The sequence below is a fragment of the Hermetia illucens genome, chromosome 2 (assembly GCF_905115235.1).
Source record: "Hermetia illucens chromosome 2, iHerIll2.2.curated.20191125, whole genome shotgun sequence".
NCBI classification, from domain to species: domain Eukaryota; kingdom Metazoa; phylum Arthropoda; class Insecta; order Diptera; family Stratiomyidae; genus Hermetia; species Hermetia illucens.
In genome coordinates, this window is record NC_051850.1 from 97,876,295 (window position 1) to 97,902,862 (window position 26,568).

The window sequence follows — 26,568 nt, forward strand, 5'->3', positions numbered from 1 at the left end:
GTCATGACGAGTCTCCATGCTGCCCAAGATGTGGTAACGTGGCTGACAATGCGGTGTATGTCATATTTGATTGCCCCAGGTTCACCGCGCACAGAACAAGTATGCAAGCGGTCGCAGACACGCGCTTAACACCCGAAAACATTGTGGATTTCATGCTGAAGTCAACGGATGCTTGGAACCAGATTGTAAAGGAACTGCAAGCTATTCACCAACTGGTTAGCCAGGAAGAACTACGACGCAAACAAGGAAGGGAGAGAACCATAACGAGCACAGTTAAACGCTGATCCTGCCCCGCCACGCAATACTTTATAGAAGTACCGTGGGGAGAGTGGAATGAGAAGGAGGTGGTTTTAGTGACTAGAAGTCTTACATAACTGCGTGGCAGGAGTCAGCAGTAGGTTTTGAACCTTTCTTCTTTCCAACGCTAAAAAAAGACGGACAAACAGGCAGACAGTAAGCCGATTTTAATAAGATTTCATTTTACATAAGTTTAAAAAACCTTTCCCGGCTAACCTGCATGGACTATTATTATCATACTTACTCAAAATCCATCAATGGAACTGAAGTTCCCCGCTCTTGGACAAGTTTTATGTTGGTTTTTCAGATTGCATTTATGTACTATCCAACAAATATCAACTCTCATATCAACATTCACACACGACAGATGAGTAGCAATTTTAACCTCACACGTATATAAATCTCAGAATTGTGCCTCGCGAACTGCATCAGGAGAAATTGGGGACGGTTGGCCTAAAGATGGGGGATAAAATGAAATGAGCTAAACCGCCAAATCACTACATCGAAAGATGCATGTGCGATTGATAAACGTTGAGGAGAAGAAGTTTGTACTGAGGTCTCCACTTCAATAGATGCCTAACCTAGAAACGGCGTATTAAAACCAAATGAACTCGAATAATGATAGAAGCCAGAAGTCTTCACTGGATAATTGATCCTAGATGAAAATCTAACCTGCAGCAAGACTCCTTTCTTTAAAGTAGTCAGTTATTTTTGAATTATGGCATTCAGTTATGGGGGACAGCTAGAACCTAAAATGCTGAAGTTTTCTTGGCCAAATAATCGAGAATACCAAGAACGATCGTAGGAAGGAATACATTTGATAAAATTAGAAACTCATCCTTCTTTTTCCTTTCTCCTGAAACACATCAACTAAGCTGACGGCATCTGCTTGTGCATTTATCGAATCATAGAACTAGGGCAGATTTGGAGAAGAAGGGAAGCAGAATCGGATTGGAGATCAACAAAACCATCACCACCAATTTCCCTACTTATGTATGAACATGAAATTCATCCCGGAACCAGTAATCGTTTCTGAGGTGTACCATATTTAGATGCTGTAGGATCATCAGGTCAATCGTTGGTTGACCAGCTCCGACGGTAATTGCACCGCAATGTTACATTCGCAGAAATTGCCGTCACTTTTTACATGTTCACATGTTCTACAGGTGGCAAACGGAAAAATTACAAATATTTCATATTGACTTAGGACTCCCTCAATCTTTAAACAAAAGATACGTTGCATAATTCTGAACAAAAGCCTTTCGATAAGTATAAAAATTGAAAAAAAAGAACTTTGTTTTTCCGAATATTATTTCAACATATGCCGGGTACTCATACAAAATATATTCTATAATTGCAATAAACTCGATCAAAATCGCGGATAATACCTATACAGTGAAGACTTTAATATAATCAACTTCCAATTTTCCTCTAGGGTAAGGTTTTTCTTTAATGTCTCGCCAAAACTGTAGCATGCTTTTGGCATCAAGGTTGGTCCATGGTTTATCTGGTAGTCCGTCGTCAAACTCGATATGTCCGCCAATTCCTAGACCAATCGTTAAATGAAAAGGTTGATTGAATGTTGCCGTGTCCATCGTTGGTGGTAAGAGGTTAAGGTTTATTTCGCAATATTGTTCTCCATCGACGGACAGAGAGATGGAGTTCGGGGTCCATTTTAAACCGTAAGTATGATAATTGGAACTCCATTTTTGATTATTACTGCACGATTTCTGGCACATATGAATACGCTGGCTTCGAAACGAGATGTCACCTTTGGAAATAATACCGCCAAAAAGAGTGCATGTATCCAAACCAGTAACGAACGCCACTCGCATTTGTCCAGGACTGAAGTTATGTTTGCCATATACATTCTCCGAAGGTTCCAGGAAGAATTGTACGGAAGACCAAGGAATATCGGGAAGCTTAGCCCTAATTTGAACTGAACCATACAAAAAACTGAAGTACCCTTTTGTAGTAATTTGACCTGATGCTATTGGGGGTATTATATCAACAGCATTTGTCCTAATACAATCACTTGTCTCTAGTTTTCCAGTGCAATCTGGTTGAAGGTTGAGAGTGAATTTGGGGTCGAAAATATTATCTCCATAAATATCGGTCATGCGTTTAGGTTCTATGGAAAGATGGCCTCGGTTGACGTAAATCACATCTTGGTGACTTAAATATGTAACAAATTCAAAGTTAGGCTGACCACCAAAACGTTCTTGTAGAGTCCATTTAGAGGTATCGATTCGATTCCCTAAGAACTGCTCATCGAATATTAAACGCTCCGCGCACTTCTGTTGAACACCATTCACCGCTGTTATCGATGGCTTACATTCAGCACTCGTGTCATTCGTCGGAGGAGCCTGCCAACTACTGCTGTGTCCTACTTTATTAACGTAGCTCGTTACTGTGTGTACCCTATCTGGGTACTGTTTTCTATGTCCAAATGCAGTGACAGTTATTCGGTGATATATTACATCTCCAATTCTGAGGTTTGATGTATTGTCTTCAAACGTTAGCTGACCATTTTTAGGGCGTATATCGTAGGCAGTCCACGTATTGCTTTCAAAATTATTTAATTCTCGGTTGAGATTGCCAGTGAAATTCAAGGAGGTGATATTATTTTCTGCGGGGATCGATACCTGGAAGCCACTTGGGAAAAACACATCGACTTTCACCGCGTCAGGACCTAATTGCTTCCTCTGGGTTGCGACCGATAGTCTACATTCAGCTCTAGTATCGGAAATGTAATCAAAAACCACAAATGTGCCAGTCATGTAACGCTGTGCCTGGTCAAATTTAATGAGGTTTACTTCGAATTCGAACACATTTCCGATTTCAATATTTGATACACAGTTCGTGTAAATAAGTCGCCCATTTTGTGGACGCACATCATCTGCAGTCCACATATCAATTGGAAGTGTACCGTTCTCATTATATAGATTTCCTTTGAAAGTCATAGATTTGACATCATGTTCTGCTGGAAGTGATAGCTGGAACCCTTTTTGTTTGAACACAGCCAATTGCACAGATTCGAAAACAGACTTCGCAGAACTTGGCTCCATAATGTTTAGTAGAACTTTTTTCCATGGCATGCATTCAGCAGCCGGTTTAGCATTTTTACCTCCTACAACGGTTTTATCCCATAAATAGTTCTTTTCCTGTCCAAATGCCGTCAAGTTTATGACCAATAAAATTACATCTCCCATCTTAATATTCGCTGTGCTGTTTTCAAATGTGAGTAAACCATTTTTCGGGGTTACATCTGCAAACCATCTAGTCACTTCCAAATGCCTTTCGTTCAGGTGCGTACCTGTGAAAGTCGCAGAAGTGATGCCATTATCAATTGGAATTATCACCCGGAAACCGCTTGGGCAAAACACTTCAAATTCTCCAGCTTCTCTATACACTGGTGCACTTACAACAGTATGTTGCGATTTAGCACGGTTAAAATTCAGAATAAAAGTTAGAAATAAAGTTAAGCCAGTGATGAAAGTTTCAGAGAGCATTATATTGCAAACAACCGGCTCCCATCTACAACTGATAACGGAATACTAAATTCATTTTCTGGTAGATCAAAATATGCAGATGGTATTCCTCAGATTCGGTATTTGGAGGCTCCAAGAGTCACATGTAAATCGATGAATTTGGTTAGGGTTCTGTGGTTATCTCGCCCATTGTTTCCCTTCAATTTTCTTCTGGTCCTCACTAAGAGTGACATAAAAAACGTTTGGGATGAGAGAAATGAATGAAATTGAAGGGGAGGAAATAACGTTCGATGACCAGGTTGATTGAGAATTAGGTTCTCTGTATTCATCTTTGTGCTTCTTCCGCTACTGTGGGATTGTCGGCTAGGTAGTGTTAATCTTCAAGCGTAGCTGTAACCTCAGAGACCTATGTATAGAAAATTTCCGGGATTAAGCACAATTAATCCGTCATTATTTAGATTTTATTGCTTATACGGATTTGTACTTTTTGTGATAAGAACAATCGGTTCCTACTGTAATTAAATAAAGAGAACCGAACAAGTTCGCTTCGAGCGATTCCAATTAAAGCATGTATGTGTAAATCGGTTAAGCAACATGCATTGCAAATAAAGGTACCGCTGCCGTTCTGTACAGGGTGATTAAAAATATCGGCCAGGCAATTCCTCATGCAATGCTAAGCAAAAATATTAAGTAAATTTTTTCGTTTCTTAACATTTTAATTTCTGAAAGAAATTGTCGCATGTAAAATGCTAAAGTTAAATAATTCGAAAATTACGATTCAATCTGAAATAAATCTCGAATCATAGCTAAAACATGAAAGTTTAACTAAAAATAAAGTAAACTAATATATGTAATAGCTCTAAGACCTCAAAAAAGTTGTTTGACTCTGAGTGCGATTTCCAGCGATTAAATTATTTCAAACTAGCTGACCCGACAGACTTCGTACTGCCTCAATCGATAAATGAAAGACCTAAACTTTTGTATAAAATAATTTTAAAACAAACAAAACGAATCCGTATTTAATAAAAAAGCATATTGTGAAGCATTCCGTCTGCGGATTCGATCAATTTCATTATGTCGCGATTGCTGTTGTTGTGTTTGATGTGCAAGAACTCGTTGCATTCTAAGCCTACCTACTTCATTATCACTCACTAAATAACGCAATTCTGACATAGCAATACCACAGTAGATCTACTATAGGCAGTACCCACACTAAAATGACCCCACTTGCGAATGTGCTTGCAGAAGCTTATCTGTACACATCAGAGACGCTAAACAAGGAAAAGGCATAATCTTCGTCAAATCGTATTGGTAAGAGAGAGATCGGTGAGCTTTTGCTATTCTGGTACTACGGCGTGCTCACCCATATAGCAAAAAGTTGTTTCACGTATTCACTTATACATAAGCAAAAACTTGCCAATCTCACCAATACATTGGCAAGTCCGGTCGGTATGTCAAACACAGCAGATCGGATTTTCGTTACATCTCGCTCATGCTCAAGGGCAAAACAATTTGAAATCGTGCGTACTCGCAGTGTGGTAGCTGTCTAGTATCTAACTGTGGTTAGCACGTGAGGTAGCTCTTCGCACATTTGATTGACTGCGACGACCTAAGACAAGTCGTCTTCTCCTCGGCATCGTAAATGGTAAATAATCAAAGTGAGAAAATTCTTCGCTCACTTAGCAGTAAAGTGTGACAATCGCAAAATATCACAAAAAGAGCACATTTTCTGGAATGTCACTATCACAAAGGATCGTCAAAGTAAAGAAAGTTCTCACGCACTCATAGATATCGTAACGCAATATCGTAATACTTCTTTCCGTCTTCTAAAGTGCAACAGGATGGATTGACATATTAGTTGGTTGTCAAATCTAATGTCAAATATTTTCGTTGCGTTCAGAAATTTAATTTGTAACAAAACTTAATATCTAGTCTAGGTCTAGGTAGTCTAGTTTGGTCTTGAAATATTTATAGAACGGTGCGAAACAAAAATACTAAAAACCGAAATTCTATTTTCCAATACAACATGTTCTGAGCTGTGAAACCTTTGATGTCTTTTGGCTTTTTAGAAATAAAAGATTGTTACTTGGTTGTCAAATATTTCTAGTTGCGTTAAATAATTTGTCCGTTTCATAGCTGTAATATGAGGTCCGATGAACACAGTGAGTGATTGAACTTTATTGAATATCAATAAAGTTCAAATTGACTCTAAATTCTATTTAGAAAAAAACGTTTATATGGGAAGAAGAAAAGTGCTGTTTTTAGGGTTTTACCGACAATTATTCGAATTTTTCTCACCTTTTAAACCTTCCCTAGACCTCCACGGACATTTCAAAACTAAGATAAGATAAATCTGTTCAGCCGTTCTCGAGTTTTAGCGAGACTAACGAACAGCAATTGATTTTTAAGGTTTTGTGTGAAACAAAACCTTATTAGAATCGATTCGATGTCTGTCTGTCCGTCTGTCTGTCTGTCTGTCTGTCTGTCTGTCTGTGTGTCGGTCACAGCCGATTTATTCAGAAACGGCTGGACCGATCGTCACGAAAATTAGTAGGAGTATGTGATCTGCCGTTCCCTTTACATGCAGCAACTGACGCCATTTTGTGTTAAGTTTAAGGGGGGGCTCCCCATACATGTGAAAGGAGGATACAAAATTTTTTTTCACAGAATGTAGCCATGTGCGATATCAAATGAAAGATCTCAATTAGTACTTTTCGAAACTGGTTCAATTTTTCATATTGGGTGCAACATAGGGGAGTGAGGGCTCAAAATATGACCATCAAAAAGTGTAACAGGTCTCGTTCTCAGAACCTATTCAACCGAAAAATCTGAAAAAAATCATAGTAGTGCATCTCTACGAAATCTAGGCCTCAAAATATATCCGGTTCCGATGTCTGCACAAATAAAGTTAATAATAGTATATTTCCACATTTTAGAAATTTACCGGGCACCCCCCTTATGTTCATCCCAAAAGTACAAAATTTGGCATGCGTATAAAGAAGAACATAACGCACAATTTGGTGAAGTTTGAAGAAAATCAAACTATTATTAACGAAGTTATAGGGGGTAAAACTTTACAATTTTTCGTGAATTTCGTGCACTCTACAACCTGCATGACGTCATCATCACATATCAATTCGTCAATACCACAACGAAGTAAGTTCGTATGAATTGGGTGGAAAAGAATTATTTTGTTTTAGTTTTTTAATCATTTATATATGAATATCAATTATTCCAACGAGACATGTGTGTATGTAGGTATATATTATATGCGTGCTAATGGACTTTGCGGGTAGTGCCTAATTCAGATAGATACAAGAAGTAAATCGGAAATATGGGTACGATCAATCTATATATATGCCTATATGTGTACAGTATTCGAAAATAGGCAGTTTGTTTGTTTAGGGTGAACGTAACATCTACGGCTGTAATATGTACGTATGTCTCGTAGTTTTGTAGCTGTATACGGGGTGTACGTTGAAATTTCTTAGATAAGATAAACACAAAACCTTTATATCCGAAGCGGGAGCTTCCGGTATTCCGACTTGTTATATATAAGATGTTGTTTGACTTCTCAAAATGTTGCTGTTTAATTCAATTGGGTTCCAGAGCAAATCGTATCGTAATTTCATTGAAAATATTTTATTTCCAGTCGAATATCTTTTAACCTAAGCAGGAGTTTTAAATTTTCGCCATAGTCACTGGTGGGGTGAATGGTGAAATATGTTATCAAAACTTAAAAGGTGATGACGATTTACGGTTTCGTGCCAGGACAGAGGCACAGACTCGTTGGGACCGCTTCACTTCTGCTCTAGGCGCAGCGTGAGCGAAACGATTCGTAGATAATGCGTAATTCGCAAAATAGGAGGTATATTGAACGCAAATGTATTCATATTTTAGACTAGCTAAACTAAACTTCTTAAACGAAAAAGATACGTTATCAAAACCGATGGAGCTTAAATGTTTTGACGGAAATTATTGCAGGAGGAGAAGGAGGAGTCTTGCAAGACCACTAGATCACTTCCCGTGAAGGTTTTCTTCTTCAATCTTTGTCCCGTTCATAAGCAGAGTGGGCTTGTCATGATCGGTTGAACCATTTTGCCAAAGGTGATGTGGATCTCAACGTCTTTGAGAGGTTCCTAAATCACCATTTTGCGTTGGTACTCTGGATGGGTGGATCGCCTTGTTGTTTCGGCTGGGCTTTTGATCGTTTCCCATCAACCTTAATGTTTAGACCAATCTCGGCAAGTGAAGACACATCTCTCGCAATATTTAAACGATCGGTGCAACCACATAATGATCGCGGGTATCTTCATTTCGGTTGTGATCATGACGTGTTACGCTAGTTGTCCAAACAAACATTATAGTCATCGTCTAAACATGAAGACTGGCAAGACCATTGTCTTGGACAGTAAGAGCTTTGACGCTATAGTGAGCGGTTTCGATAGAAACAGTTCTTTTAAGCTCAAATAGGCTCTGTTGATTGCCAACAACCGTGCGCGGATTTCGTCGTCGTAGATGTTATTGGTGGTTGGTGCTATGTAAAATGAAACCTTAATAAAGTCGGTTCGTCGGTCTGTTTGTCTGTCTGTATTGATACGAAATTTGGTAGAAAGGTAGGATGTGTGAATCCCCTTGCATGCTGTGAGTAACATAGTCCCACATCGAGTTTAAGAGGGGGTCCCCATACATTCATTACTGTGGAGTATCAAATAAAAGTTAGTTTTGATATTGGCTGCGTAGTCGAGGAGGGCGGGACCGAAAAGGGTCAGTTACTTCAAGGACTATCCAACCCAAATATAAATTTGGTATTCCAAGCACATGATATCTTGTCCTTAAAATACTCTCCATACCGATACCTGTTAAAATAATGTTAATAATATTTATATTCGCGGAAGCGAATGGATTTACGGAAAGCTAAAATGACACCACTATAGCTGTCCTCCCTAAATTTAGCTATAAGGTTAAATCCAAAGATGAATTTAGAGAGGAAGGCGTGGTTAAAGGAGTAGGTTTCTTGCACCGCAAGAATATCGAAGCTATTTTTTTTTGCCTTAATGCTTCGAATGTCATACTATAGTATTTTCACCACCGCTACAGCGTGAAGGGTAAAGGAATCACTTGGTTTGAAAACATTGGGCAGTGTTTTTACAGGGGACTTCTGCTGGGTGAAGCTCGGACTTTTCCCTTTCACGACATTGCTAAATTTGGCTGAAACTCTGGCAGCCCTATTTAAGTCCAAAGTGGTATTTTTGGTACCAGAGCTTCCTTTATCAGGGGGAGAGCAGAGCAGATTGTCATAGTTATCCGAACTCATAAGAGGGATATAGTAGTTGTTAGACTCCCGAATAGCGTCGTCAAGGTTGTGATCGGAGCAATCTCAACATTTTTAATATATTCAACTCTTTTCTTTCCTTAACTTGAAATAGGCACCCTCCATTCTAGTGTAGGCAAAGAAGATATGATCGTGCAGGTCATTCCCCAGATAAGTCACCTTGACATTGATCGAGGGAACTCTAACACCACCCGGCCTAGGACTTTTACGAGATAGTCTTTCAGCATTAACGATTTTAACCGACGATTTAGCATCCACAATCGTCTCCATGTTATAACAGAGAGGCATGTTTCTGATCACCCCATACGTGCAGACGCATCTAAAAGGTATAAATGCTCTAAAGCCCAGGGAGGTCAAACAGGCATCCTGGACCAGCGTGTTGGCACTAACAGGGCCCTTGAAAAGGACTTTCACACTCCTCCAGCTAGCTTGTACAGATTGGAATACATTTTGAATGTTGAGAGATATGATTCCATGAAGTTTCATCATGGAATTTAAGTTGAGCCACACAGTATTCACCACCACCGAAGCACCCTCACCGGGTACCACCTCCAAAGCCAAGTTTTTTTAACTTGGGTTTAGGGCCTCCAAAACAGTATCAGGGTATGTCATAGTTTGTGCAGGCGTACGGTTTGCCTCCGTAGCCCTCCTAGTTTTAGGGGCATTGGCCAACGGTTTGGCTTTAATCACCTTCTTCTCCTTTCTGAGGTTGTTGAGAACCTCAGCCGGAGGTTAGGGCGGCTGCACCTGAGCCTTCATTATTCTAATAATGGTAAACTAAATACGTAGAAAACAGATTACCCACAATTACCAAGGAAAGGTTCAAAGAAATTAACTATTTCAACTGCCCTTACGAACCTTTAGTAATTAAAACTCAATTAGACTGAAATGTTAATGCTGTCTTCCAATGAATCAAAGTTAAAAAAGGTCAATTATCTGGATTATCTAATATCATGAAAGGTTTTTACCTAATTTTTGTCTTAGGGTTCAGGCAATTGAGGTATTTTTCCAATGGGTAAGTTCCCATTTGACGTGTTTTAAGAACTACAAATTGAGCGCTTAGGATAAAATGGTCTGGTAACAAAATTTTATTATACCTAACATACCATTTGTCCAGTTGATTTGAAACACCCTGTAATAATTGTATATATTATGAGCTTGTTACAGCTGAGACAAATTTTCACTGAGATATTTTTATTTAAGAAGTATACAAATCCTTTCACACCTGAAGCGTCAAACTCCTGGTTTTCTATTTGTCTGAAGTTATAGAGGGCGCTGACTGATCACTTCTCGGACCGTTTTCCACTGCTCCTACGTCGTCTTTGCTAACTAAGATGTGGTATGCATCGATAGGAAGTGTAAAGTTTGAAGTGTGCCGGGTATATCAAAGCCGCTTCGTGTCTTCGTTTGGGTTCATCAAGGAAAAACCCTCTTGTCACTCTTCTTTGTTATTGTCATGGACTCGGCTCTTCCAGATGTTGTTTTCCTGGTGTCGGCATCAGACTTAAGGAGGTCGTCCCTTGTGTCGGATCCACCAAATCGATTTTTTTTTTTTTTGCATAAATTGTATCTAGATATAGTGTAGAATATATGAGCAAAGTGATTTTTTTATGTTCGTAGTGGTTCGGAAATTACAGTGTTAAACAGGTAATATATTATATGCCAGATTTATGTCGATCGCCGTAATAAAGCGCATATTTATCGGTCCGAATGATGTTCTAATGGCTTCAGTTGCAGTTTGCTTTTTTTCTTTAAAATGATCGCAGCGCCCTCGAGCGTGGTCTTGGCAAAAAAAACTGCGAAATCTTGGCCCCGTTCGAGAGAAGTATCCTCCGAAGAATTTTTGGCCCCCTACATGAGAATGGACGATTCTGTAGCCTATATAACGACGAAATACCATGACCGTCTGGTTATGGATAAAATCCGGCTCAACACGTTGCAGTGGGCGGGTCAATTAATTCGTACGGAAGAGGATGATCCAGCTCATTTCTCCGCATTACCAAGCGGTTCCACACCATACACTTCGACATCGTAGGCCCTTTGCTAGACTCGCACCCATTTCAAGTATTGCCTTACAATCATCGACAGGTTTACGCGGTGGCCTGAGGCAATACCTCTGAAGAACATTACGGCACAATCTTGTGCCGAAGCCCTCTGTCGAGAGTGGATACCTCGCTTTGGCGTCCCTGCAGTGGTCATCACTGACCAGGGAATGCAATGTGAGTACACCCTTTTTCCGGAGTTTTAAACGCCAGCGGACTACTGCATACCACCCGCAATCCAATGGAATGCTAGCGCGTTGGCACCAGACGCTGAAAGCCGCCATTATGGCTCGCGACGTTCAGATGCTGAAATCCTTGGATTTCATCTGGGGGCGGGCTGATGTGACGCAGCTATGTTCTCCGTAGCGGAGTACGCCTTGATTTGTCGAGAAAAATAATTGAAGTTAAAAAGTTGATTTTGGACAATGAAAGAGGACTAATTATGAAAAGTTGTGAAGTTTTTCAACTTAGAAAGTCTCGCTAATTATTCTTTAACTTTGAGAGAGTCTCGCTGATTATTCATTAGCTTTATATTAATCAATTTTGTTAAGCTAAGTTTCTACGTTTATTTTAAAATGCCAAGGCTTCGAATCGAAAGCAGTTGCTAGTGGTATTCATATCGAATATCTAGAAAAAAATTACAGTCCAGTTTTATCAAGACTAAAATGCTGCCCCGTTGATAATGTTTTGTCCAACGAAGGTGATGTAAACATCTTTCGGAAAGGGGGGTCTGCCTCAATCATAGACATATCCTTTGTCAGCTCTGCAATGGCGAGTTATATATCTTGGTGCGTCAGGAAATGCTACATCCACAATGATCAGCAGGCAATCTTCATAAAGGTATGGCTAGAGCAACCTAATAATGCAGGCCATTCTACTAAAAGAGCTGTCCATGTGGCTTAATGCATTGCCAAAGCACTGCGCGTCCATGCCTAGGAGGTACTCATTCCCCAGTAGAAGACCGAACTACTTGTGGAGTAGTAAACTGACCAGCCTTTGATTATTCTGCATTGGGCCAAAAAAGAAGCAGTAGGTAGAATCGATCAGGAAGCCCGCAAAACCCTTAAACTCGTCATCCAACAAAGCAAGAGAGGATGCTTTAAAGATCGGACGTAATCTCGTGGGGAAGCGCGTACAGAATCGTAATGAGACGATTTACAGGCCGTTCATCTCAACATATTACGTGCCCTCTCCATCATCCAGGGATTATTTCTTAGAAAGAGGAGGGTACTGACAACTTCCAGTGATGATAACACTGCTAGTCACCACAGGCAAACTGCTGGAGATCTGCAGTGGAATAGAAGATAACAAAGCTTCGGTTCAGGATCGAAGTTTGGTGTTCTTCGAGTTGTTTGAAGCATGCATGTCCGATGGGATATATCCTACAGCGTGGCCGCGGCAGAAGTTAGTACTACTGCCTAAGGCTGGTGAACCTTCAGATGAGCTAGAACGAGTAATCTACAATAGATTACTACCGGTTGTTGAGAGCCAATTAAGCCTTTCAGATCGACAGTGTGGGTTACGTAAAGTCAGATCAGCCATTGATGCCACCAAATTAGATACCAGCTTGGCCGAAGAAGCGATTCACGAAAAGGGTAGTTAACAAACATTGCGTGGATGTAGACAATGGATTGGATCCGGCTAATTCGAACTTATACGGGAATTTCTGTCGACGATCGGTACCCTGCCTATCTCGCAGCTATCGTCAACAGCTAATTACAAAATCCGAGGCTCTAGTACGAAACCGATGAAGGGCCGAAAGAGTATGTTGCCCCAGCAGATGTCCCATAGGACTGTGTATTGGGCTCACTTCCGTGGAACATCATATACAACGATGCCCTCAATCTTCCGGTTCAGGAAGAAGCCACGGTGGTGTGTCACGCCGATCATATAGCACTGGTTGTAGAACCCAAAAGACGCATTCTTCCACTGTCCAAGATTTGAGGAAGAAAGAAAGAACCTTGAAGAGACTCTAGGAGAGGTGCTGGTGCCAGAAAATGTGTTGCGGAAAATGGTAGCATGCTAGGAAGATTGGAATGCGATCAACTCCATGATCGCAACCATCCAAAGCAAGCTACGAAAAGCAGATGAGACGAAAGAAGCGCGGTTATGTACCTTACGTAGAAACTAAAGGTGACCAAGCTAGATGTGCTCCGTGATGTAATACCTTATGGTGGTCCGTGGTCGGGGGTGGTTTTAGTGGGAAGGAATCCCACACCCTGGTGTGTCCCGACCAGTGTATTTTGAAGATTTCTACTTCCTTAAAAAGAAGATAGCCGGAGGGTCAGGTATACAGTGAACCGATTTGAATAAGGTTTTGTATCCAACGAAATCTGAATGAATGATGAAGCCCTCATCCTGCCGAGATAAAGAGGAAAATTTTATTTTCAACCGTATGGGCATATTGGAGCGTTGACTACTTTGATGAACTGCTCAACAACCAAACTATCGTCGAGTTGGAGGTCCTGCGAAGTCAAGACAACGGGTAAATGCCGCCACCAAAAAGCACGGAAGAAACTGGAGACTGGACACAACACTGCGAGCTCGGAGCAATATGCACTCTTCAGAACAGAACTGGAAAGAGCTAGGACGCGGTCAGCGTGCTCCGCATCCTACAGATAAATATGCATTAGAGCGCTACCGCTCACGAGTTGCTAACGCAATTCATTGCGGAAAGCAAACCTGATTTAGTGCTCCGTGAACAGTACCGAAACAATGACGCAGCTTGATTACACCCCGGCATATCAGATAACGCTGCCGTCTGGGTTCGGGACAGCATCCACCTTAAGGTTCTTGGCCAAGGCTAAGGGAACAGTTTTGTCTGGATTCAGGGTTTTGGGGGTAACGTTTCCCCCGGTCCCTCTAAGTTTGAATGAGACAATGCTGGAGTTTCGACGTAGGCTTGCTGTACTCGAGGACCCTGTCTTGAGTCTAGAGGGGCGGATTCTGGTCGGGGGTGACTTCAATGGCAGGGCACTTGAAATGAGCATATCCTACCCAGACTCAAGAGGGAAACGAATTATCGAAATGGCGGCGAGGATAGCAATAAACAGGAGCAAAGCTACCGGGACCTGCGGAAGACGTTACAAACTGGTAACTCGAAAAATCGTCGCTCTGCGGGAACCCTGTTCACTTAAGGCCGAGCATATGCACCGCATTATACTATTCCCTGCGTATCGCGCACGGAATGGTGAGGACAACGCGTAGTTCGCCGAAGACTGCCCACTTCTCCCTATAAAAGAATTGGAAGAGGCAGTCCTCTGCAAGAAAAGATGGTATCCCAGTACACCTCTAATTGGTGCTTTAACATCGGAAAGACCTAATGCTCGGTGCATTCACCGCTTGCCTAAAAGACGGCATTTTCCTTTCCGTTGGAAGATGGGGAGGCTTGCGCTAATTAGCAAAAAGAAAGGCGACCCGGAGTTGCCGTTTTCATACCGACCATTTCTACGCCGCCGAGCTCAATGGATCGTGCTCCCCATAGTGCTTGACGTCAGAAATACCTTTAATTCCGTAAGATGGAAATACATTCTTTTATGGAAGTTAAGGATTATCTGAGAAAACGCTCAATGCTGCAATGCAGATGAGTGGTGCTTGGTCGGTTATGCAGATAATGTCGGGGCGCTTTTTGCTAGATGCACATTTGAGCAAGCGCAAAGCAAACTTGGCAGATTAATGCGACGGGTTAGCGGATGTATGACTGCTCACAGTTATAATCTTACACTGGAAAAAACCGAAGTAGTCATCCTGATTAAAAAGACAATTCCGGTCCTCCATCCCATATAGACCAGCAAGTTGACTCCTGACTCAAAGATGAGCCTTTTCCAGCAAATCAATGCAACAGCGGACAAGGCTGTAGCTAAAATGTCGGTCTTAAGCCGACTAATGGCAAATATTTGGGGTCCTACATTTTGCAAGCGATGCCACCTCAAGGGCTCGAATAGATCTTTCTGAAACTAATCTTATTTCTGATACTGGCTGAAATATAGGGAAGATGGGACTCAAAACCTGTACCCACACTAGTGAAACAGATCTGGTTCTTAGAAGCTATCCCACCGAAAAATCACAGTGATGAATCTATATGAAATCTAGGTCTCAAAATACATCCCGTCTCGATATCTGCTCAAAAAAAGTTAATACTAGCATATTGCCATGTTTTAGAAATTTACGGGAAAACCCTCCTTAAGTTCATTCCAGAAATACAAAATTTGGCATCAGCATAGGCGATAATATAGAGCATAATTCCGGTTTGAAGTCAATACAACTATTATTGTTAAAGTTACAAAAGATCAAAGTTTCGCATTCCAGGGTGAATTTATTGCTCCCTGAGATGTGTATGACGTCATCATAATATAAAGTGAACTTATAGATAGTAGCCAATATAATAGACTATGAATAATCAACCGAAATATACGATGGCAATGTCAGCACCAAAAACCAAAGAATTGACAGCATTAATTTGCACTGGTCAAACAAAAATAATAAAGATCGGAGGCTACAACTTTGAGAGCGCTGAAAATTTCTTCTATCTAGGGTTGAAAATCACAACCGATAATAGGTATGGCGATTAAACCCGCGCACGGTTTTTGCCTGCTAACAAAGCTTATTTTCATTTACGAAATCTATTTCGCTTGAAACGTCTCACCATAGGATCACAGCTCCTACTGTACAACACAATGATCTTGTGAGCCCTCATGCATTCCTCGTAGAAAAATTGCCGCGTGAGGGAAAAACCTATATAGCGGCGAAATCTATGAGAAATACCACGACCGCTTGGTTGTAGATAAAATCCGGCTCAATAGGTTACGATAGGCGGGTCACTTATTTCGTATGGATGAGGATGATCCATCCCGGAAAGGGCAATATCTACTGCAGAAAAAGAGGACGTGGCAGATTCTGCCTTATATGGAACCATGGCTTAAGCCAGGACACCAGACAACTTTTGAGGGATATCGAATTGGTGGACTTCGGCGCAAAGCTGGATGTCTGCAATTCCTTATTAAGGCAAGTCTAGATCGGACCCCGGATGCTGCGGCGTTGATAATGATTGATTAATATTAAAGAAGCTAAGTAGTATTAAAATTTGAGAAAAGAAAGGAATGCTGCATATTATTAAACGCACCCTCTCGTCAGATTTTTACTTGACACTGTTGTTGTGTCCGGATAGCTGAGTGGTTAGAGCACAAGGCTGTCGTATGGAAGGTGGGGGTTTGAATCTCACTGGTGACAGTGGAATTTGTATCGTGATTTGATGTCGAATACCAGTCGACTCAGCTGTGAATGAATATCTGAGTCAAATCAGGCTAATAATCTCGGGCAAGCGCAATGCTGACCACACTGCCTCCTACAATGAAATGTAATCCTGTAGTGTACCGTTACGATCTTGAATGAACTCTAACACACTTCAAGGCCCTGATCAAATATGGATTGTCGCGCCAACGATTATTGTTATTACTACTGTTGGACAAGTCAAATGAAATGTTGCAGAGGTCGCAACGTCGCGGATACGACAGTTGTTCTGGAACATAGTTTGAGGAATTTAAGGTTAGGATAACATCAATGAGTTTGGTGTCGACTGCATCATCGATTCTAATAAGACTTGCCGCGGTAATTAATAGATAATTAAGTTAATAATTTTAATGCTTTTTCTTTTTTCTTTCTTGGTAAAAGTAATTTAGGTAATTAGTGTTTTTAGTATAAATAAAACCATAGAATCGCAATTGTTTTCATTAGCTTTGTACTGATGAAGGGAGTAAGTTGCTCCCGAAATATATATATACATAATAAAATAAAATTGTAGTTGGGATTAAGCTAATGGTCTATTAATTTTCTGCTGAGCTTTTCGAAAACGGGTTAAAGGGAGTAAAGTAAGAAAGAGGACAAATGGTGAATATTAGCATATAAATGGGGAATCAGCTCGTCACAGGATAAAGCGAACGAAATGATGCTCGCCTTGACATCTATTATCGAAATTCGAAGTGCGTATCAAGACTCAACATAGAATTGTGTTAATGATTGCTTGCTTAAGTGTGCAGAGTTTCAATCTTTCCAGTAATAACTCGACTTTATTAGGGTTAAGATCGATAACCTTACATTTGCAGCTGCGACGCTGCGCTGAGTACGATAATACCACCCTATGATAATAAAATTTTGCAGATTAGCGAAGGACACCAAAACACACCACCCGAAGATTATTGCCGCTGACTGTAGTGCTCAGAAAGCGAAGTGGGAATTCCGGAGGACAAATGAAGGCAGGGAATTTTTCTCAATGTCCTTTTTCTGTCAAAACATCCCTCTAGAAAACGTCGGAAATGGAAACACGATTAGGCTTGGGAAAGTAGGTTCCATCGTGGAGCCTTCACTTACAAAAAAGCTGATGTCAAGCTTCTACAGTGGGTTATCACTTGAAGAGAGGAGGAACAGGTTGGTCACTTGATGAGGGTACATTCCTGAAGGTATTGCTGTCGAATACCGAGTTTCGAGGAAAGGCTGTAGTAAAGTATCGTATCAGGGCCAACAAATACTCAAACATATATCAAGCGTGTGAAAATAGTGGCATACTTACCGCTCAGTTAAAGGTAAGGACCACGAAGCACGTTATAGTAAGAACAACAACTCTTCGAAGATAAACACGCACGTCACCCTGAAAAGTAAGCAAGCTGGAAACCTCAAGTTCAGTACTCCAGTTATGAAAAGTTTTGTTAATTTTTTTTTATGAGAATAATTGGTTACAGGATGGCTCCAGTTATATATGCATAATTCGTAGTGAATAAACGCTGAATATACCTCGTGCTTAATTCGATGTGGCACTGACATTTTATCTCGTGGGGAGTAGTAATTTAACGCGAAACAGCAACTTTGACCTGGTATAACCTTGCTAATAATAATAGGATTTTCACAAATCTGCTTTCTATTAAAAGCTATCATATCTACGATGAGTTTAAGTGGGGTCCACAGTAACTTTTCAAAATATAACAGTATGGTATTATATAATAATATCAATTTCATTAAAGCAGATATAGTAACGGAGTGCATTTTGAGGCTCACTGTCATTTTGTTCAGATTTTTGGAAAACCAATATCTGCTTCGAAAAGTATTAATCAACCTTCCAGTAATTCATCGCTTATGCGGGGATTCTCACCAAACTTCGTGTCAGTAGGGATAACCGTTTCTGAGAAAAGTGCGTGTAACAGACAGACAGAGAGGAAACCCATGCTTTCAACAAAACTTTAAAATATGTGCTTCAAGTGACTTTATGATGACTCATGAGGAAATGTATGCAAATCGGTAAAATCGACAATAAAGAAGGGGGTTATCAAGTGCTTTAGATTGCTGTGGGGAGTTGTTACGAGATTGTTTCCGCAAAATCAGGATAATATATTTGCAGCGGTGTCAACATATGGTGAATGACGAGATTATGAACGCGTGGTTCGAGATAACGTGATCCGCAGTACTGATCCAATCCCTAATAGGGAATCTACGCACCGGATTCAGAACCTGCTTAAGAGAAGGTAATTTCTCTGCAAAGTAAAAATAGCAAAAGATTGTGCTGATTTTGATGACGGGAAGCCGCTGAGTGAGTCTATATCCCACATATTACGTACGTACGTACGCCTTCCGAATGCAATAGGCAAGGTTTTCGAGCGGATCACAATTTATAACCGACTGTCTCCAATAATTCCGAAAGGTCAGCCCTGGATGCGATTAAAGTTGTTTATTATCTAGTCAAGAAAGCAGAGAGTTCTCGACGGATTTTCCTATTAACCTTCCACTGGCCAAGACCACCAGAGACCATTTATCTTTTAAGTAGATATAATCTTGCGACCTTAAATGCTTGGCACGTATTGCCAGAATTAGGTAAAATCCGACATCTGCAAATATTGTGGCAGCTCGTCAATATAATAATAATAATCGGTAGTGCGATAATCCAACTGGATCAGGGCCTTGAAGTGTGTTATAGCGCCCATAGACGACGAACCAAGTTGGTAACCAAGTTACGGTTCGTTTCCTACACACGCAGCAACTGACCTTGCAACTTCATTTCATTGCGAGATCTTGAGGAGTGCACATCATCGCGTCGTAAGTTGTCATTACGATGCGAGGTGTCGAAGAGTGCACATCGTTGCGTCGTGAGCTTCGCTATGTTGTGGACTCTCTTTTAGTGTGGCGTTGAATTACATACGTGCTTAGTCCTCCGGGAGGGTTTTAGGGAGTAGCAATGATTAGAAACAACCGGATTTAACCCAAATGATGATTTTTATGTTCAGTTTGAAAGCCATTAATTGCCTACTTAGTTCCAATTCCAACGAAAAAGTCACAAACCTAATGTCAGGGATTTAACTAGTCTAAGCTATCATAGCATAGTTCGTTATTGAAATATAGAGCAATTTATGCATCTATCTCTAAGAAAAGGGCGCTGCGATCATTCTAAAGAAAAAAGGTAAACGGCATTTTAACGTCAAGACTTAACTACAGTCCGCAAACTAGGATTATTAAAAAATATTAAAAGCTACATTTTTGGTGCCGTGTTAAACTTTTTTTGTGAATTTTAGTATTTTTTCACGGTTTCTTCAATGAATAAAAAAAAACTACTGAATGAATCGCAATTATCGTAATTTGCGGACCGTAGAAATCGGTTCTGAATAAGTCGTGAAAATTTCAAAGAATTTGGTTGGATAGATTTTGGGCTATGGTGGCAGCCGATTTTCAATATGCAGTTTTGAGAAAAACGCATTTAAACAGTAAAATGCAATTACCACCTGACCTTACCTGACCATTAATCTGCTATACCTGGTCCATAAAGCTTAGGTTTCTTGAAGAAACACATATTCAGCCTTTGCTTCAATTCTTACCCTTTTAGCGAAGTCGTTCGAACACCATTCGGACCGATAAATACGCACTTTATTAGGGCGATCGACATAAATCTGAGATGTGACTTATCACGTGTTTAACGGTATAATTTCCGAACTACTCCGAATATCAAAAAATCACTTTTCCCATATATTCTACAGTATATCTAGATACAATTGATGCCAAAAAAAATCGATTCTCCGGGTCCGACACACAGGATGACCCGCTTTATAAATTACCGCACTTAATGCATTTTCTAGCTTAAGTGTAAAACCTTATTTCTAATTGCCAACATACCTTGGGCTATCATTAGCAATTGTTGTGGTACCGCCGTTTTTGATACCAAATGCTTGTAATGCAATAAAACGACCTTTATGAAAAAATTCATATGGCTTAGGAAGGTAAAATGCAGACTTAGGAAGAGCAGATATAGGTTAATTAGAGTTTGGTTGATCAACTTCTTATTTTTATGTGTACATAATTTAATTTAATTTAATGTTACTAAACACAAAAGAATTAACGGCATATTGATCCACTTGCTAATTATGCTATCTTAAGTGATGTTTGGTTGCATCTTAATTAACTACTCAACTTCAACATGAAGGACCAGTGCCACTATAATTTCTCATTTTCACAAAAATGTAAGGTAACGTTACAGGGTCCAGGTACATCGTAAACACATTTTTTAAATAAACGAAATTCCTATTTGAGCAATACCCAAACGCGGTATTTAGCATTCCTTAATGCAGAACAAAATTCTTAATTAACAATTCTTAGCAAATTCTTAATTACGAGGAATTCCACCTACACAGACATGCGTCGCCTACTTGGTATTAAACAACCTAATAAAAGGATTTGGATAGACCAGAGGGATCTTTCAAGCAAAATTCCTTTATAATTAAGGAAACATTAACGTAAACGTGTATTCACGAAAACATTCTTTCTTTAAGAGTTAATATAAACATGTTCAACTAATTACCGGTTGGAATCAGTCATACGAAAGAACAAATCCCTCTCTTTTAAAAGAAGGTACATCCAGTATAAATCGGCTACTGTTCCTCAATTCATAGAATCTAATTCTGGAACAAATAAACAAATAGTCACATACTTCTCCGGAACCGAAAATAAAGGCATTTAAAAATGTCCTCTTAAGCTTTGAATAAACGATAGGATCCTAATGGGATACTAACAATTCTTACATTCAAATATATGCAGTTATGCCGCCACATTCCAATATGGGTCTCACTACCTTAAACACTTGTTCAAGCGATAATTACGAACCATTCAATTGAACGATAAGGGATTCAAAGTGCATCCGAAGCGTCATAAACCAATAATAAAATGTATGAAATATCGAATGCACATCTGTTTGAATATTCAAGGATAAGGAACATCATAAGATACCACAGTACATTTATTTACATTCGAAATAAGATAAATACATTTTATGAAAATAATTTGAGCGAACAAGAAAGAAGAAAACTAACATATTATCGTAACGAATTTGTAGCGACCGGGTAATTTAAAGATCTAATAATCATATAGCATATCAACAGCCCTCCATTTCTAATCCTACCCATAAACCACCCAAACAACACCCCATACAATATCCGACGGTGCCACAACAATGGCTTTCTAGATAATGATAACCAACAAAACGCATTAAGTGCACTAATTTATAAGAGTAAAGCCTAAGCCAAGATTTGGTTAGTATAAATGGGAAAAAGAGTCAAATATGTAGTCAGTAGGTAAGTGCCAACACAAAAGCACAATAAATAAATATATTTAGAAAACTCATATTTTTATTTCATTACATTTATTTATTCGTAAAACTTATTATATCATCATATATTGAATACATCAATATCAATCATCATATGATGTGAACCTCTCAAGCATTCGCAGCACATTAAAGTCGCTGGGAAGCTTTTCAAATGATCAAGCACACACCGAACCGACCCCCAACCGTTTGACATTTAGGGGCCATGCCCACAAAATATCAAAACATTTTGATGTTCTTGAAACCGTTGCTGCCACCGTTGCCGTATCCTGAGTTTGTATGGAGAATTTCTACACAGACGTGCACCCGCACTGTAACCGGGAACTACCAACTTGGCTCGTTGTTTGTGGGCGCTATTAAAGCACTTCATTCAAGACCGTAACGGTACACTACAGTATTACAGTACCCTGCAGGAGACGCTCTGGTCAGCATTGCGCTTGCTCGGGATTATTACCCTGATTTGACTCAGGTACCCATTCACAAACAAATATTCAAACGCATTCAGGTCAACAAAGTGGACTTGTATCACCGAAATGCTCATCGCTGCAAGTTTCAATTTCAATTTATTTCTTTAGTGACTTACAACTAGACAATGATTACTTACGGCTAGCTTAAATAATAGCTAATTGTACTTAACTCTATAAAATGGGTGACTATTACATAGGTTGGCCAACCCGACCTTCTCTGTAATCTACTTTACTGTGTATTTGATTCTGTATATACATTGATCTTGTATATACATTGATCTTGACAAAAAAATGCGCCCGCACTAAAGGTGCGAGAAGGTTGAAAACTTCCTTTATAATTTATTTTAACCTAATAAAGTACATTACAATTTCCTGTTCTTAAACTCTATCCCCCCTACCAGGCCAGGAGTGTCAAAAAGGGTGAGGATTTAGGGTTTTAGGCATGAACTCACGATTTGGCAGGGGCTTAAGTATGTGGCCAATATGGTGGTTTTACCCTGTTGGTAGGGATACCGAATTAATGGGTTAGGGTGGCCCTCCGTTCTTTCAAATAACTATTCCAATTGAGTGAGAACGTATTCTCGAAGTCGTTTCACTTTGGCTCGCCTTTTTGGTCTTCCAGTTGTATGACAAGCCTGAGTATGCCTCACATTTTGCCATGGCATTGTTGGAGAGTTCGTGCTCCGTAGCAGATAATGGGTCTTATCAGAGCCTTATGCAGGGTCAGTTTAGTTTTGGTGCTGAGACCTACTGTCTTGCGAACAAGATAGTAGATGCCACTGAGCTGAGGTTTGAATTTGAGGAGTTTATGCTGTATTACTCCCAAGTATTTGATCGAGCTAGATCTGCTCACAGTGATGTTCCCGATTCTCTTTTTTAAGCGTTTAGCTTTTCTGTGGATGCCTCTAGGACTATTTAGTATTTAGATTTTCTCCTAAAGGTGCAGATTTGCGTTTTGTTTATCATGATTCCCCCATTACGGTAGTACCTGCATAGATCTACAATGTACAGCGATGGGTACAAGCGCCCAACTATACATAAATAATCCAGTCATCAACGCTTTCAACCTCCGAATTCTTTCACTCCGATTGATATGAAATTTCGGGTGGGGGTAGAGGGTTGGATAAGAAACAAAACTTACACAACGTCGCCTCCCCCGGGTATATACCCCCCCCCCCAAAAAGTGTTAATAGAAAGTGTTATTTATGTTCATATTTTTTTCATCGGAAAAATGTATGTTTTTCAACGGTTTTTCGCAAATAACTCGAAAATCATGCATTCTATGTATAAATGATAAGAAGCAGAAACAAAACATAATAAATACAAAAAAGAATGATTTTTTTTATTTTTCTGTAGTGCAATACGGACTGAATTATAGCTCTTCAAAGGTAAATTCGTAATGTCTGAAAAAAATTAATATTTTCAAGGTTATATAACACAAAACTAGTAACTTTAGTGAAAATCGATCTAAAGCTCTTTTAAAGTGATTGAAAAGAATTTTAAAATGAGGTATGATGGAATTCAATGAAGTATAAAGTATATAATAACGGAGCTATGATCAAAATAATGTAATTACCTGAATTTTAGATAAGAAAAATCAATAAACGTAGTTTCCTCACATAAATTAAAACTAAACTGAATCCTTTGTTTTTAAGCCCTCGCAATAAATTCTATCATACCTTATTTTCAAGGTTCTACTACTTGTCCGAAAATTTTAACTGAACATTTTTTGCTTAGAATTGACGATTTTTGTGATTATTTCGAAAAAAAATTACATCTCGGAGAGGGACACTTCGACACTTTATAACTTTTGTTTCTTATGCCACCCTCCACCACATCCCAAACTTCATGTCAATCGGTCTTGACTGAGAGAATTCGGAGGGCGCATCCGAGTTTTAGCTCCCGACAGCCTCAAGCTGCATAGCGGCTAAGCGCTCTTCGTACGTATGGGGTAACATACAAGTGTGGTGATCATTACCTATGTATTTAAGTACGTTATTTTGCAGTAAATTTTTGTCAAGATATATGCGAAGATAGCGCCATTGCATAAATTTTCCTGAAGCCTCCCGAATTTGATTTGCTCTACGGGACGCAGGTAAACAGGAGAAAAAAATCAATCTACATCAGTATACCTAGAGAATGACGTACGGAATTTGAAATATATTAATTTTTAAAGAATTGGCCAATGAAGGCTGCTTGGTTTTTAACAAAAAAATGACTTTGACCGATCATTAAAAATTTGGAAAAACTTCAAATTTCGTACGCCATTCTCTTTGAAATGTTGTGAAGATGCTGTTAATTTTTCAAGTAAAAATATAGAAAACTGTTCAAGTTATGTTGCATGCCATTACATAAAATCATGTTACGAGAGAAAAAATGTGTTTACAGATACCAAGGCCATTGAAAAAAATAGTCGTGGCATAATAGGAGGGAAATTCTTAAAAGTTCAAAGTATTTTTTAGTCAATAAAAAAATCAGTTCCTAGAAATTTCTAGCGTGGTTTTACCTCGGCAAGATAACTGAAAAATTACTTTCTTGATCTTATAATAATAATAATAATCGTTGGCGCTATAATCCATATTGGATCAGGGCCTTGAAGTGTGTTAGAGCACTTCATTCAAGACGCAACGGTACACTACAGTGTGGTCAGCATTGCGCTCACCCGAGATTATTACCCTGATTTGACTCAGGTACTCATTCACAGCTGAACCGACTGGTATCCGACGTCAAATCACGATACAAATCCCACTGCCACCAGCGAGATTTGAACCGCGACCTTCCGTGCGACAGCCTTGTGCTCTAACCACTCAGCTATCCGGACTTTCTTGATCTTACTAAAAGTAAATTAGTACTTTTTAGCTGAACCTTGTTTGAGGCATAAAATAAAATCTCAATTTTCATTGAAAATTCGTACTTTCTGTTTAAAGTTTAAAATTTTTAACAAAGTTTTTAATATTTTATTTTTAAGTTCAAGTAGAAGCTATACGTGCTTATGATCAATTTTTCCGCATAAAAATTAAGGTTTCTTACCGATTAGGTATTCCCACCGCGATGTTGCCGCTTTTTTTTCAAGAATGAAACAAAAATGAAATGTTTTATTTACATATACCTAACTAAGATCACAATATTTAAAACATTTAAAATATAACATTCCTGTAAGAAAAAAAATAGTGAAAATAGGCTTGTTTTCGGCAGTTCACAGGTATCTCTTCCCTTAAAGCGATAAGTGAACTATTTTTCACGTCACGGTATTCAGTTATGGGGAACAGCCAGAATTTAAAATATTAAAGGATGAGACATCTCAGTTCAGGAAATATATTTGATAAAATTAGAAATTCATCCTAACTTTTTATATCTCAAAAACCATATGATATTTTAAAATGAGTTATAAAGGAAAAAATAATAACTCTTTATGGGTGCTTTCTATCGTTATTATTATTATTAATTTATGTTAGACAGAAATATTATAGAAAAATAAACAGGTGAGCCTTTATTACAGCCAAAAAAACTTGGACACTTCAAGTTACCATTTTCTATCGCAACGTGTAACGCAATTGCTGCTCAAATGAGGTACCGTTATGTTTCTTGTTGTATTTACAACTTTTAGACTCTCTGGCGTATACGACATTCATTAAATCGTTGCAAGTATCGTGCATTAAAGGGTCGAAAATGAACAATGAGCAGCTGTCCTGCGACTCCAATGCGCTGATCATTAAATATTATAAAAGCATTCAGAAAATAGCTCAAAAACAAAAAAGCTAAAGTTTACTGTTCATTACGCAATAAAAAGCTTTGACGAAAGTGACTCTGCTTGTCGGAAAACCGGTGGTGGTTAAACCGTGAAAATCTAGTCGGAGCAATAAAAACGACAGATCTTGCGCAGCATAAGGAACAACTCCAAGCCAACTGCAGTATCTATAGCAAATTTTAGCAATTTTGGCACACAGGTGTAGTAATAGATCGTCCTAAAAGCGTTCGCAATTTTAGGACTTTAAGGGCCTATGCTCCAAAGAAGAAGCCATTGCTTTTCCAAAGAAATATTGAAACAAGTCGGGAAACCGGAAGCTTGACGCTTCAGGTATAAAAGGTTTTTTGTTTCCTTATGTGAGGAGCATAACGCAGTTCTCCATTGGCCGATAGCATTGACTTGAGATATTTAAATCGCTCAGTTCTATCAGCGGCGTGACCTGCCCAGAACTAAGCGATTTAAATGTCTGGGGTCAATGCTATCAGCCAATGGAGAACTGCGTAATGAAACTGCTTCACGCATTAACGCAATCTGAATGAAGTGGCATTCCACAACCGG

The 26,568-nt window shown here is 39.4% G+C and overlaps 1 protein-coding gene across 1 annotated transcript; it reads right to left on the minus strand.

The window, feature by feature from the left end:
* Nucleotides 1-1,685: 1,685 nt before the first annotated feature.
* LOC119648509 (gram-negative bacteria-binding protein 3-like) lies at nt 1,686-3,809 on the minus strand. Its single transcript, XM_038050278.1, has one exon. The coding sequence runs from the start codon at nt 3,807-3,809 to the stop codon at nt 1,686-1,688; it is 2,124 nt and encodes a 707-aa protein (XP_037906206.1).
* Between the last annotated feature and the right edge of the window lie 22,759 nt (nt 3,810-26,568).

Bases quoted from the DNA above. Each gene is read 5' to 3' on its own strand.
- LOC119648509 (XM_038050278.1), bottom strand. From the start codon at position 3,809: ATGCTCTCTGAAACTTTCATCACTGGCTTAACTTTATTTCTAACTTTT.